Here is a 12652-nt window from a genome sequence, read left to right on the forward strand (position 1 = left end):
CATGGTTTGGTACTACACAAGTTGCAATAACAAAATTATACTGAAAGAGTTATTTTTGGCTTACCTTGAATCTTTGAGAGTGATACAGCTTCCTTCAACAGCTGTGTCAATACTAATAGCAGCGGTGCTAACTAGTAACTGTCTTCTTGCTGCATTCCCATAGTCTCTGTGTGAAATGCGGAGTATTTAAATCTCTCATCTAGCTAAGGTCTGGTGACCACTCCAGCTTTTTAGGTAGGAATTCAGTATAAGAGCTCATTTTTGTGAATGCTGTCTCTGCCCGGCTTTGGAAGGGACAGAGTACGGCACTCCCCCCGTTGCTTGCACCTGGTGAAAACCTCGGGGATTGAAATATTCCTCAATACTGCTGGGGCTGGACTACGGGTCATCTTCATCTCCAGCTGCCCCTCAGCCCAAGAGCCGGGGAGAAGCCTTTCTGCAGCAGCGGAGAATCCAGAAGAATCCAGGAGGCGGAAGGTGTGTGTGCTGGTTGGAGGAGCACAGCTTTGGTGCTTGGACACTACCGCCAGCTGCTGATCAAACGGTAGGGCTCAGGCAATAATCTTTCCTTTTGAGACACTTGAAATAGAGACCAGAAGTCAAAAAAAAAAGGAGCACACAGCCCTTTTTCTAAATGCTGAGTCCAAGGGGAGGTAGAAGCCTATGCCACTCTACTTTTCTTGATAGTAACAAGCTAGTACGGGTAGAAGACTGCCACCAGTTCTGCTTTTATGCCTGGTTCTACAGGCTAGCAGTCATGAAGCATGGCGCGCTCACGCTGCGGAGCATACAGATTGCTTTTGTAACCTTAAAGTTTTTTATTTAATTCTTTAAGCGAGAGGTGAGAAGTGAGTGTATTGAATCGACGTGGATTCACTTGAATTTCATGAGCTTTGCACTTGCGTACTGATAGAAGCGGTGGATAGAAGAAACTGTTCTGCAAGCGTGGCCTCTGTGCACCTTCGGTTACGTGATCGTTCAGACTGATTTAAAACATGATTTTGTTTGTTGCTAAAAAGAGCAAAGAATTTTAAGTATAAGAGAGCGGGGTAAAAAAGACCTTGCAGAGATACAGTCATTAAAAAAATCTGTTCAGACATTTGGCTTGCGTATCTGGCTCCTCTTGCTCTTGAGCACTGCAGCCTGCATTTCCCAGAGGGAAAGGTTACATGGTGATTTTTTTCCCCCATTGTGTATTTTTACCTGTTCAAAAACGGTTTTGGAGAAGCATTTTCAATTATGTTTTTTCATATCCATCTGCTCTTTAAAAAGAAAAAGTGTCCCTATCTGTAATAATTACTGTACTTTGCATAGTTAATAAAAGTCTACTTAAAGTAATGGGAGAATAGCACTCGTATTAAATTCCCTGGGTCATTTGACTTAACAGTTGCATTTGGTGGGCAGTGGCAAGTATAGTTCTGCCGATGATGAGAATCAGCAAGCTGTTTAAACGTAATGGATTTCAAAAGTCCATCATAAATAGATCTGTTTTATTACTGTCATCCAGGTAAGAGAGAGTGCCTTAGTAATTTCTCTGGAGATGTCATACTTTATAGTATAATTGAGTGTAACTATACTGCTTGTCCCTTGAGACTGGTATTATTTGTAAGTCTACAGCTGTGTTACATCCAGCCTCGTGATAAAGGGAGGATAAAACAGAAAATAATTTTGACTCTGCGGACCCTTGCTGCGTGTTCTTGGCTGGCTGGAAGTGAAGAGGTTTTGCATCTCGGCAGCATTTTGGCCTTTGTAAGTGCTGGGCTTAGAAGTTACACGGCTATTGTTCTGTGCCATTGCAGAGGAATATATAGAGATAGATAGATAGATATATCTCCCCTGATGCTGGGACTGAGCAGAGACGTGTGCTCTGGTCCTCGGTGAGCTCACCGGCGCTGGAGTGCATTGCTGCTTTTACTAAAGAGGCATAGCAAGTGTTCCTGATTAGGGCAGAGTGCCCCTGTGAGCCTTGTTTCCTTTGTAAAGTGGATTTTAAAGACGGTAGGGATTCTGCTACTGTGTATGTTTCTGCGAGTACCTCATCCTGTATCGTTAATGTGGAGATAGAGCAGCCTGCAGTGGAAAAACAAAAATGATGGAAAAAATGGGATCAATTTATGTGGCAAAAATGGCTGTTTAATTGGATTTCATAGCAAGGTTGGGCTTTTCCACTGATAAAGATGCCACTAGGGTGTATTACAGTATTGTTCCACCATATGTGCGCTGGTGCAAAGGCCTGAAAAACATGCAAGGCTGCTCCTGGAAAAGACACCCAAAAAACTGCTTCAGTAAAATATTCAGGAAAAGTCATAGCGTCTGCATCTTTTTCACAGCATGGTTAGAGGAGATCCCCAGGCAAATTTAATCAGAGTTTGTTTCTAACGTGCATTTTATTAACCCCGTATTCTACTGTTCAGCCTATACATTGATATTGAGTCAGTTTTGGTTTTCCATATTTAGAAGTGCTGCTAAAAATCTAGCTGTTTTCCATGACGCTTGCAACTACATTCATTACCAAATAAAATGTTAAAAGTCTTTCTATTTGTAGCATCTCAAAGATAATGTGTAAACCACATTAGCTCCAATGCTGAGGAACCTGGCACCCGGCATAATAAAACACCCGGTTATTTTGTATTTTATTGACTGCCCCTTCTCTTCAGATTGCATAATAGTGAGTTAGATTTACATTTGTTAAGATGGCCATGCATTACTCTTAATAGAAGACATGTCAAACTTCCCGTTGCCGGTACTGCAGCATGATAAAGTAACCTCATATGATACTGATGAAGATTTCGTTCACACTTGCTGGTTTCATGCAACGTCTTTTTTTCCAGATGGATACCCTATTGTAAAATGATTTCCTGCTTTAGGCTCTGCTTTGTGTAGCTCTCCACTATGCCATCTTTCTATGAACTGGATAAACTGCCTATTAAATTTAATTACAGCCTGAATGACTGCACATCTTGATCTTATTTTTTCTCCAATGTACTGTATTTCACCAAGGTCCTTGAGGATGAAATAAAATAAATCTGAAGGATGCATACTCCAGTAGCCGAAAGAAATGTTTCAAAGGGCATTACAATGACTGTTAACCCATTAGTTTTGGACCATTTTGAAGGCAATTCTCTAGGTTTAGGATTATAAAGACATTTTCTCCTATCTTTTCTTCTGTCATTTAAAAAAACAAAACAAAACAGAGGAAGTTTCCAGAATAAAAATTCAAATAGAAATGATTAAGTTAATTTCTTATCCCTTAAAAAGAGGGGGAGCAGGGAAGAGCACGTATGCACCTTCAAACTGTTCGGCATGGTTAGCATTTACTTTGTGTAATAAGGGCCTAATAGAAATATTACCAGCTCGAATCTCCACCCTGTTGCAAGTGAGGGTGAATGTCGGGCTGGCAGCACGCTTAGGACCTGTCAGGGCTTTCCCCTTCGTGACTGACAGTGGTCGTGGCATCTGCAAAGGCAGCCCCGGGAGGGGGTAACAGAGCATCACAGCCAAGCTGAGCTCACCCCACGTCCCCTCGTCGACCTCTTCAGGCCCTGTGTCCTTCCTGTGAACCAAAGAAAGCTGATGGCTTCAAAGGTTTCCAAGGAGGTGGACGTCCTCACCATCAGCAGTGATGGTGGCAGGGTCACTAGAGATGTTTCCTCCAAGAAAGTTTGATCTGTGTAAATTGAATGCTTTTCGATGGCTATTTTTCTGCCATGTCTGTTAGACTTTTAGGTTGAGACTCCTCTCATTTAACTTTAAAATTAAAGTTAATTTAACATTTTAACTTCAACCAGCTAAGACTAAGGCAGTGGGGGAGAAAGCCGCCACCTGAGGGGATTTTCCCTTACCTGCCTTAAGGACCTATCTGGAGTGGGCGGGCCTTTTTTTGGAGATGCCTCTCTCTTTCTTGGTTAGTCAACAAGCTCAGATGAGACGCGGAAGAGAGAAACTCTGCCGTTGGTTTTCCCTGGTTGCAGCTCAGCACCTTTTGCAGATTCAAAACCAGCATATTTTTACAGGTAAAATTCCTCTTGCAATGAAGAGGAGATCGCCAAGACGCTGAAGGCAGCTGCAACACGCACTAAGTTTGGTGGCTCATGAAATAACAGGAGGGACCATTGCGCTGGCTGCATCCCAAACAGCATTGGATCAAATGCTGGCAAAATGGGAACATGCTGCACGCTGGGGAAGGAGGAGAGGGGCCTCGGGTATCTCAGAGCTCCGTCGTTACCTGTTTCTTGTCACCCCACGGGAATCACGGACGGGTTGGGAATGACTCACCAGGTCACCCCATGCCCCCATCTTTTGTTGGACTAGCGTCAAATAGATCACAGTAACTCTTGAGTTGGCCGGTTCTTGGCTGACATGTTTAACTTTTTCAAGGGTTAAGTGGTTATTCTGAATGTATGGAAACATGAGTTTAATCACAAACTTAACAGAGATTTGCTACGCATCCTAGCAAATTACGGACTTTTAGATTAAGATACATGAATATATGGAAACAGTCTCTGAAAGATGCAGCTGGAATGTCCTTGTAACGCTTCAAACAGTAGGGTATATGTTGGATGCACCCTCAAATGAGCATATAGTATTCATCAGCGCACATGGCGTTTTTCCTGACATTGTGTAAAGAAATGCTCTTTAATTCATGGGAGACTGTAGCTTGAGAAAGCTGTAAAACTCTTGCAGAGCCACAGAGCAGATAAATTAAGTAGAACGAATTTGCTAAGACCTTAAATATGTGAAACTATGTTCCAAATATTGTGCTGCTTTTTCCAGATGAGGACCTGATATTCTTGTTCCACTGTTCATTTATATTTTCCGGGGTACAACTGTAAATTGTCTCTCTCAATGCACTTATTATATAATGGCAAGGAAGAATGATGATAGTGGCATTTGGAAATGTTTAAGTTCATTTGTAGTCCTTGTACAGATGGCCTCTACAATCGTAAGTAACGGAGAAATATCCAAGGAATTTTCAGGCGATTAATCCAAGTTTAAAACCAGCATCATCCCAACAGCAAGCTGCAGAAAATGCCTGGAATGTTAATAGAAAGTACTTCTGGAAGGAGTACTTTCGGTTGTTGTTTCTTTCCCTTGAAAACCATTTACTGAAAGGGACGTTGTTGATTTATGGTGCCTTATGTCTGTCTTTCCAGAACTCCAGCGCAGATCATCGGGTTCGACTGGACCTCGGACTTTGGGACAAATTCAGCGAACTTGCAACAAAGTGCATTATTAAAATAGTGGAATTTGCAAAGCGATTGCCAGGCTTTACAAGTTTGACCATTGCAGACCAGATAACTCTACTTAAAGCAGCCTGCCTGGATATACTGGTATGTATTTTTAACATCATTGTTTTACAACTAATGTATTTTCTATTGCTCTTTTTACTGTAATTGACAGGGAGAGGGGGCCAAATACTGCCCCGGCCTTATGGTTGCAAAATTGAATTTACCGGGTAGTTTGGGGTACAGTCACCAGTGGACTCTAGCACATCTACAGACGTGTGTTGTATGGGATGAGCATACTTTCCAAAATATGTAGTAAGTCCTTATAGTTCGTGGATTTCAGTATAGTTGAAAGAAGGGCCCATTTTGGTGTTGTGGCACTAACTTGAAATATGTGCAACTTTGGAAAAATTTCCTTATTGTTAACACTGAAGAGATCTGATTCTCTTTCCTTCCTCCTCCCTCCAAAACATAATGCTCTGTATAAAGGATACCTAGAAAGACAGTCCACTGTATACTGTTTTAGGAACGTGCTGTACCTGTGGTCATGTGGTAATTCAAGGAACAAGATACAAATCTTCAGAGTGAGATTTTTGCAGGTTGTAGAGGGGAACCTGGTGTGCCTGGAGCCCGGCAGGCACAAGCCTCCGCCATGCAGAACCCCTGCTTTCACCAGTGCTGCAGGCACCTGTGGAAGTGGATGCTGTAATGGACTCTGTACAGATTTTAGCTAAATGTCATTTAATTTTAAATAGGCAAGCATACAACCTGCAGCAGGGAACTGTGCAGATGGGCTTGGAGTTTTTCTCCAGACCTTGCCACTATGTCAAGGCAAGCTGTCTTCCCTCTCTTTGTCTCCGGTTGTTTCTGTCACGCTGACCTTCAGAGGAACCCTCTGGGATCTCAGCATTTCTTTATGAAGACCTTAGAGGTCTTCAGGCTTTTGTTGCAGATACGCTTTTTATTCTTGGTCGTAGCAATAACATTCAGTAAAACAGTATTTTCAATGTGTTTTAAACATATTTTAAATGTTTTCTTCTGAGCACAAACCTTCAGGTCTTCACTGAGCCAAGCACGGCCAAGAAGCCTGTTGTAGGATGGCTACTGTAGATACATTTTTTGGCATGACACAGGAGTTTAAGCTAGGGAATTTGAAGTTGCAGTACTTAATCTTGGAATTTCTAAAAATGCATTGCTTCAAACAGGATCATATTGAGGAGGACGTTAACTACTGTGACCTTTTCTTCTTGTTTTGTCAAAAGCTGTTTTGAAGAATCGCATCTAGAGGACATTGATGAAGGAGGAAGAGGGGTGGGAGAGGGGAAGGGATATCGTTCTCCGGCCTATAAAAAAAGGGAAGGTTGAGTTTGCCCTGTCGTGCTCGAGATTCACCTCTCGTTGTCCCCTTCGTCCGGGCACTCATTCAGACTTGACCATCTCATCGTTACTGTGTGTGGTCCCTCCGCGGGGCAGGACCATTCGTTACCAATTGCACGCCTGTCGTCACCAGCTCTGTCCTGATAAGACACAGTTACGTTCCCCTTACACCGAAAGGCATGCAGTAATCGATAAACTGTGGCGTTGCCTCAAGTGTATTCTGCCAGAGGTATGGGATGGGAACTGCTTTGTGCTTTGCTATTGTAACCAGTAACAAATGGTTAATACAGAAACTACCCAAAAATGGTGGGGAGGAGTCAGGATATAGCAAGAATCTGCACATCCAAACTCTTTACCCCTAAAACTTCAGCCCTTAAGCTGCCACCCCCTATTTGTTGCTGCCGTGTCCTGGCTCCATAGCTGCTGGAAAAACCATACCCTAATTCTGTAATTGCTCAGGATCCCGTGAGCTCCCGGCACTCTTTGTTGGGGTGGGTAGTGGGAGCTTACACCGGGAGCATGCAGAGCCCCTGTGGCACAGGGTCCCCCTGACAGCTCCGCTCGCCGCTTGTGTCGCCAACACTGCCTGGACAATATCAAGTATTTAGGGGTAGCCTTAGGTTTTAGCTGAAGTGCCTCAATAAAGGCACTTCACAGACTTCGACCAAAGTGACTAAATAAAAGCCTAGTTGCCAGATGAGAAAAAGAATAATGAAGCAGATGGTAAACGGTGACTTTATTTCAACTAATGAATGGATAGAAAGGCTTGATTCTTTAATACAATTCACTACTCTTACTTTGTGGCCATGTGGCAACCTTCAAGCTCTAGTTATAAACTTTATTGCGACCTGTCATTCCCGATGGCCTGCTCATTCTCTTTTTTTATTTTTCACGAAGCCGGAGAAGGTGACACATCCCAGCGAGTGCTATAGCTACCCGTAGCAGGGAGGAGCTGAGGCTTTTCCAAAAACAGGTTCTTGCGAAGAGTCCTAACTTTCCTGCTCGACATTTACACGAGCTTTATGTGACTATTTTGTGTGCTGCTTAAAAAGAAAAAGGGATAATTACCATGAGCACGGTAATGCGTAGTGTGCGTGCTGTCTGTGAAATGCCCATATCCATTAAACCCACATCACCTGCACATTATCGGAATTGCAATGCAGCTCTCTATCTTTATTTAAGCTAAATTTCAGTACTTGGAGCAGTGTTTAATAGCGCACATTTCCCCCCCCCAGCAAGCTAGTTCTCCTAATTATGAGGTGTGTTTTGAACGTTTTATTTTCTGCATTGAGACGCGGAGTGAGCGCCGTTCCCCCTCCTGCTGCGTGAGCACCCGCTGCCGGTGCCTGCCGTGCGAGCACTGCTCAGCGTGGGCGTGAGCCTCGCCGGTGTGCACTCACCATCCCGCTGCTGTGAAATTCCCTGGACGTGTCCCCAGAGCCGCGGCACGCGGGAGGAACGGTGTGGGGCTCCCAGCCCAGCCAGGTAGGGTGGCCGGGCTCCCCCCACCAGCAGGACCCTGGTTCGCCACCCACCCAGCAGTGCTGTCTCTGGGCTGCTGTCTTAAGCATTTATAGACCCTGCTAAGGGCTCTGCTCAGTTGGTTTCTGTGGCCCTGGATGCTTAAAGCCCCCAACAGGCTGACGAAGGAAATGATGCCAGGAGCTCAGTAAACTCCGCTGGGTATGGGCCAGAGTATTGTTTTACATACAAACAAACAAAATCTTTGGAAGGGAAATAACATCAGGCCTCGCAAGGCAGCTGAAAGTGCCGATAGAGGATGGTGGAATTTATATCTGCTCTGGTGCCAAAAGTTTCAGGGGTAAATACTACTAAAATTCAGTCAGTAACCCTTGTAAAAGCGAGTGCTTCTGTCTGCTGGTACACTGGCCCGGCAGCGGTCGAGCACCCCCAGCCTCGCCAAGCTCTGGCAAAATGAATGTGGAAAGAGCCCGGAGTCCAGCCCGTCTTAAATCTGATGGAGAAAAACCTGAGAAGTCCTTGAACGCTAATCCTTAATAATATCATTTTTGCTTTCTGTTGTAAAACCCTGCGTGTTAGTGCTGGGAAGGCTTTGGCGTGTGTGGAATAACCCGTGCTGATGGGGTGTGGCAGCACCGTGGAGGCTTGTTCATATGAATGTGGAAGGAGCCCGGAGTCCAGCCCGTCTTAAATCTGATGGAGAAAAACCTGAGAAGTCCTTGAACGCTAATCCTTAATAATATCATTTTTGCTTTCTGTTGTAAAACCCTGCGTGTTAGTGCTGGGAAGGCTTTGGCGTGTGTGGAATAACCCGTGCTGATGGGGTGTGGCAGCACCGTGGAGGCTTGTTCATTGTTTCAGAGTCACCTGCTTGGGTTGCTCCTCTGAGGAAACCGTCCCAGCCGGCTAAGGCAGCTAGCATGTAACAACAGCATTTCTTAAAAAAAGCCCAGCTTGCCTTAACAAATCTGTTTAAAATGAGTAACAATTCTATGGTAGCAAAAATTTTGTAAATGCAACTTTCTGGATGGTTTTGGTTTTGTGCAACCCGTAGGGTTTTTGCTTTGCGATTTGTAACTGGCTCATAGGAACCCCAGACACTTTAAGATATAAATATTCCTTAAAACATAGGGCCCTTTAATCATGGGCAAGAACCTTACTTGTGGCTTCAAGTGGCATTTAAGAGCAGAGTGACAGCTAAAATACTTGGCTTGGTTACAAAATCTAAACAACGTTGAGGACATTAGGAGGATGTCTTCTAGACAGTGGTTCAGTTTAAAACGAGAAAGATACCATGATTTCTTATTTTGAAGCGCTGACATTTCCCATATGTTCTTCAGTGAATATGAGCTTGAAATCAGCTTCACTTTGACACTGGAAGTTTGCCCAAGAAAGGTTTAGCAATATCCATAGTGTTTCACAGATCTTGATGAAGGACACAAATTTAAAAAAAAAAAAATAAAAAAAAATTCAAATGATCTGTCTCGGAGTTTAATAACAGCGTGTTGTGGGATAATGTCGAAGGAATGCAGGAGAAACCTGAGACCCGATTGCTGCAGTCAAGCTAAGTGCATTGCAGAAAACAGATAGTTGAGCTTCAGCTGTGCCAGTGCCCCAGCAGAGCCACTGCAGGCTCCTCCAGTTAACAGCTGGCGCAGCACTTAGGTATGAAAGCCTGAAGGCTGCCTTTTGCAAAAAGCTGTCCTACTTGCTGCCTAAGCCTGGAAGTAGCTAAATTCCACGAGACCTTTGTGTTTTAATTATAAATTTTCCAAGGCCCCTGGAAGTCTCTTTCTGTACACACCCACGGGGGCTCTAGGCTGAGTAACCTAAGCCCAAATTCATTCCCGATGAGGATCCAGCCTTGGAAGTATTCCTCTGCGTTAGCCCTGGGGGGCGGTGATCTGGTAGGTCTTTGCTGAGCACCCCCAGCACGCTCCCCCAAACAGAGTGGGGCTTATAGCACCAGGGGGTGAGCACGGAGAGCTTCGCAGCGAGGGAGCCAGCAGCCTGTTTTATGGCAGGAGGCACGCGTTCAGCCTCCGGGTTTGGGATAACCACTCCGGGGCACCCCAGTCCCTCTGGGCCAGGAGTCCCTGGGCGGTGCGGCGCTGGCAGCCGGTATCCAGACTTGCCCTCGGAGGGAGGATACGGAGGAACTGTATCTGCCGCCCCTGGTTGGGCAGCTGCTGGGGAGGCTGCAGGTAGTGTTGCCCAATTTAGCTCCAAGTCCTGCTCCGCCAATTTGTTGGGCTGGGAGTCCTGAGCGTGTGGAGGGAGGAACTCTCATTGCTAAGGCTTAGCAATTAAAATAGCACTGGAATAAAAAGGGCTGCCTTTCTCCCCAGTTGAGCTAAGGGAAAATCAGTACCACTTAAGAAGTACAGAGCCTTGTTCCTCCAGAAGTTGGATACCTGATCATCGCAGGCCACGCACCTACTGGAAGGCAGCTACTGTATGTGGAGGCTTCAGATGGGAAGAGCTGCACTTCAGTTTCTCTTGCATGCCATTAGAGAAGTAAACCAAGTAGCTCTTGGGTTTCTCAATAAATATGCAAAGTTTTCAAACCTTGCTTTTCTTGAAAACAACAAATTCTGCATGTTTCTTCTCCTTTCTATACAATCCTTTTAATGATTTAAAAGGGTAACCAACAGCGAACTTCAGGAGAGAGAACTGCCTGTGGTTACTGGCAGCGTAGAATATGGTAAACATGCTGTCTCTTACTGACAGGGTGCCATGCTTTATAATGTTAATTTCTGCTAATAATCCTGAAATACACTTTGGCTATTACAAAACCTTTGGAGTTACCAGCAGCCTTTTAAGATCACTTATATTAGTGGGGAATTTGTGGTCAGCGAAGAATTTGAGTGGTATGCATTTGTGTTTGTGCCTCTCTTCGTCATTGATTCAAGTAATTTCAAGAGCTTATTCTAATTCAGGGGTAGGGGAACAATGTGAAACATGCCTGTCCAACCACGTAGAGTCTCAGTGCTTCAATGTATACCACAATGTGAGATAAGGTTATTGCTGAGATAGAAAATAGTTGAAGAGCCTTCTGCAGAAATACACCCTATTAAGTCTCTTACCAAGGGATTTAAGACGAGAAATAAAAGCTTCCCTGTAGGTCTCTTACATGCCATGTCCTCCTCGTTCTCCTCCCTGCTTATTTGGAGCAGTGTTGCCAGGGAAAGATGAAAGTGGGAGAACCAAGCCCAGACTGGTCAGCTGCCAAGTGCTGGGGCCTCTGACTCAGAGCTTCGGCAGCTATAGGAATAATTAAAATTCACCCTGTGCTCACTTATGTTCGTGTAAATCTTTTTTGTTGAATCTTTAAAACAAAGTCGGATGGCTGCATGGGAAATAAATACAGTCAAACCCTGAAAAAATACGGCTGTAGTTTTAGCTCAGCTGATCAGCTAGACTTCTGCAAGGTTTTATTTTATTTTAGTTTAGGAATAAGCCTTCTCCCATCTCTGATTATTTTCAACTTTAAGTATTGATATATATAACAGAAATATGTCAACATGATGGACATCTCTTTTATGTGATCCTTACGGCAGTGTTCACTAATAGCAGCTGTACCAATGAGCCCGTGCCGTACGGAGTCTGTCATGGGACGCATCCTGGGTTTGCTCTGAGAGGCGAAAGCATTCACGCACTCTCTCTCTCCAGCCATGCTGCCACTGCACCTCCGCTGCGACAGCGCTCTTGACGCTGCAGTTACCCCAGAGGCATTTACTAACAAAATGCAGAGCGTCCTCAGTGTTTTATTCATGCATTTTGCGTTCCTCCGTGTCCAGTTAGAGGTGTGAATCCCCATCCTCCCCTCGAATGCTCTTTCATCTGGGGTCAGTGCTGGGTGGCTGTCGTCACACAAGCTAACTTGCCAAAACCAACACTGCCTGGGCTTGCGCAGGAGTGAGTGACACCGTCAGCAGTGGGAAGATAACGCTTTGCACCAGGCAGGCGGGGTATGCACCCTTACCAGCACTAACCAGGGCTCGGGATGGGGGAAGCGCCAGAGCCTCAGGGAGGTCTGGAGGCCAACCGGCTGGCAAGGAGGTTCGGTGTTACGGCACACGGACGTAACAACAACCGTAAAAGAAGAAAAGCTGGGCCAACTCCTCAGGCTGCTGGCCTGGCTGCCAGCAGCCCCGCGTGCTGCTGTGTGGAGGTTCCAAGTTTGATAATCCGCTCAGGTGCGAGCTCCCAGGCTGGCAAGACAAGCAGCGCTCCGTGGAGACTGCAACTGCAGCTGCTCGGGAGATGGAGGGCTTTGCACTGCTCTCTAGGGAGCACTCACACAGGGGTTGTGTTCACATTGGGGTGTTTCCCTGTCTGCTCTCACAGAAGAAGGGAAGGCACCCCAAAGCACAAGTTACGTTCTGCCTCTTTCACCAACTCACAGCTGTCCACGCTCACATAAGATACCGCAGAGACACTTGTCCTTACCAAAGACACAACCCAGAGAAGCACTGTCATGCCAAATTGATCCCCAAAATCAATGAAATGTGTGTATATTCGAAGAGGTGAGATATTTTCATGATCTTGCTGGATCAGATCAGCAG

The 12652-nt window shown here is 45.1% G+C and overlaps 1 protein-coding gene across 2 annotated transcripts in view; it reads left to right on the forward strand.

Annotated features, from left to right (window-relative positions):
• Positions 1–12652, forward strand: part of RARB (retinoic acid receptor beta) — a 217077-nt gene that overhangs the window by 196843 nt on the left and 7582 nt on the right. For both annotated transcript variants that reach the window (XM_009288614.1, XM_009288615.2), the window contains one exon: positions 5154–5330. In XM_009288614.1, coding sequence (XP_009286889.1) covers positions 5154–5330 — 177 coding nt within the window. The remainder of the gene's footprint in view (positions 1–5153; positions 5331–12652) is intronic.

Source organism: Aptenodytes forsteri, unplaced genomic scaffold (assembly GCF_000699145.1).
Source record: "Aptenodytes forsteri isolate BGI_AS27 unplaced genomic scaffold, ASM69914v1 Scaffold9, whole genome shotgun sequence".
NCBI classification, from domain to species: Eukaryota; Metazoa; Chordata; class Aves; order Sphenisciformes; family Spheniscidae; genus Aptenodytes; species Aptenodytes forsteri.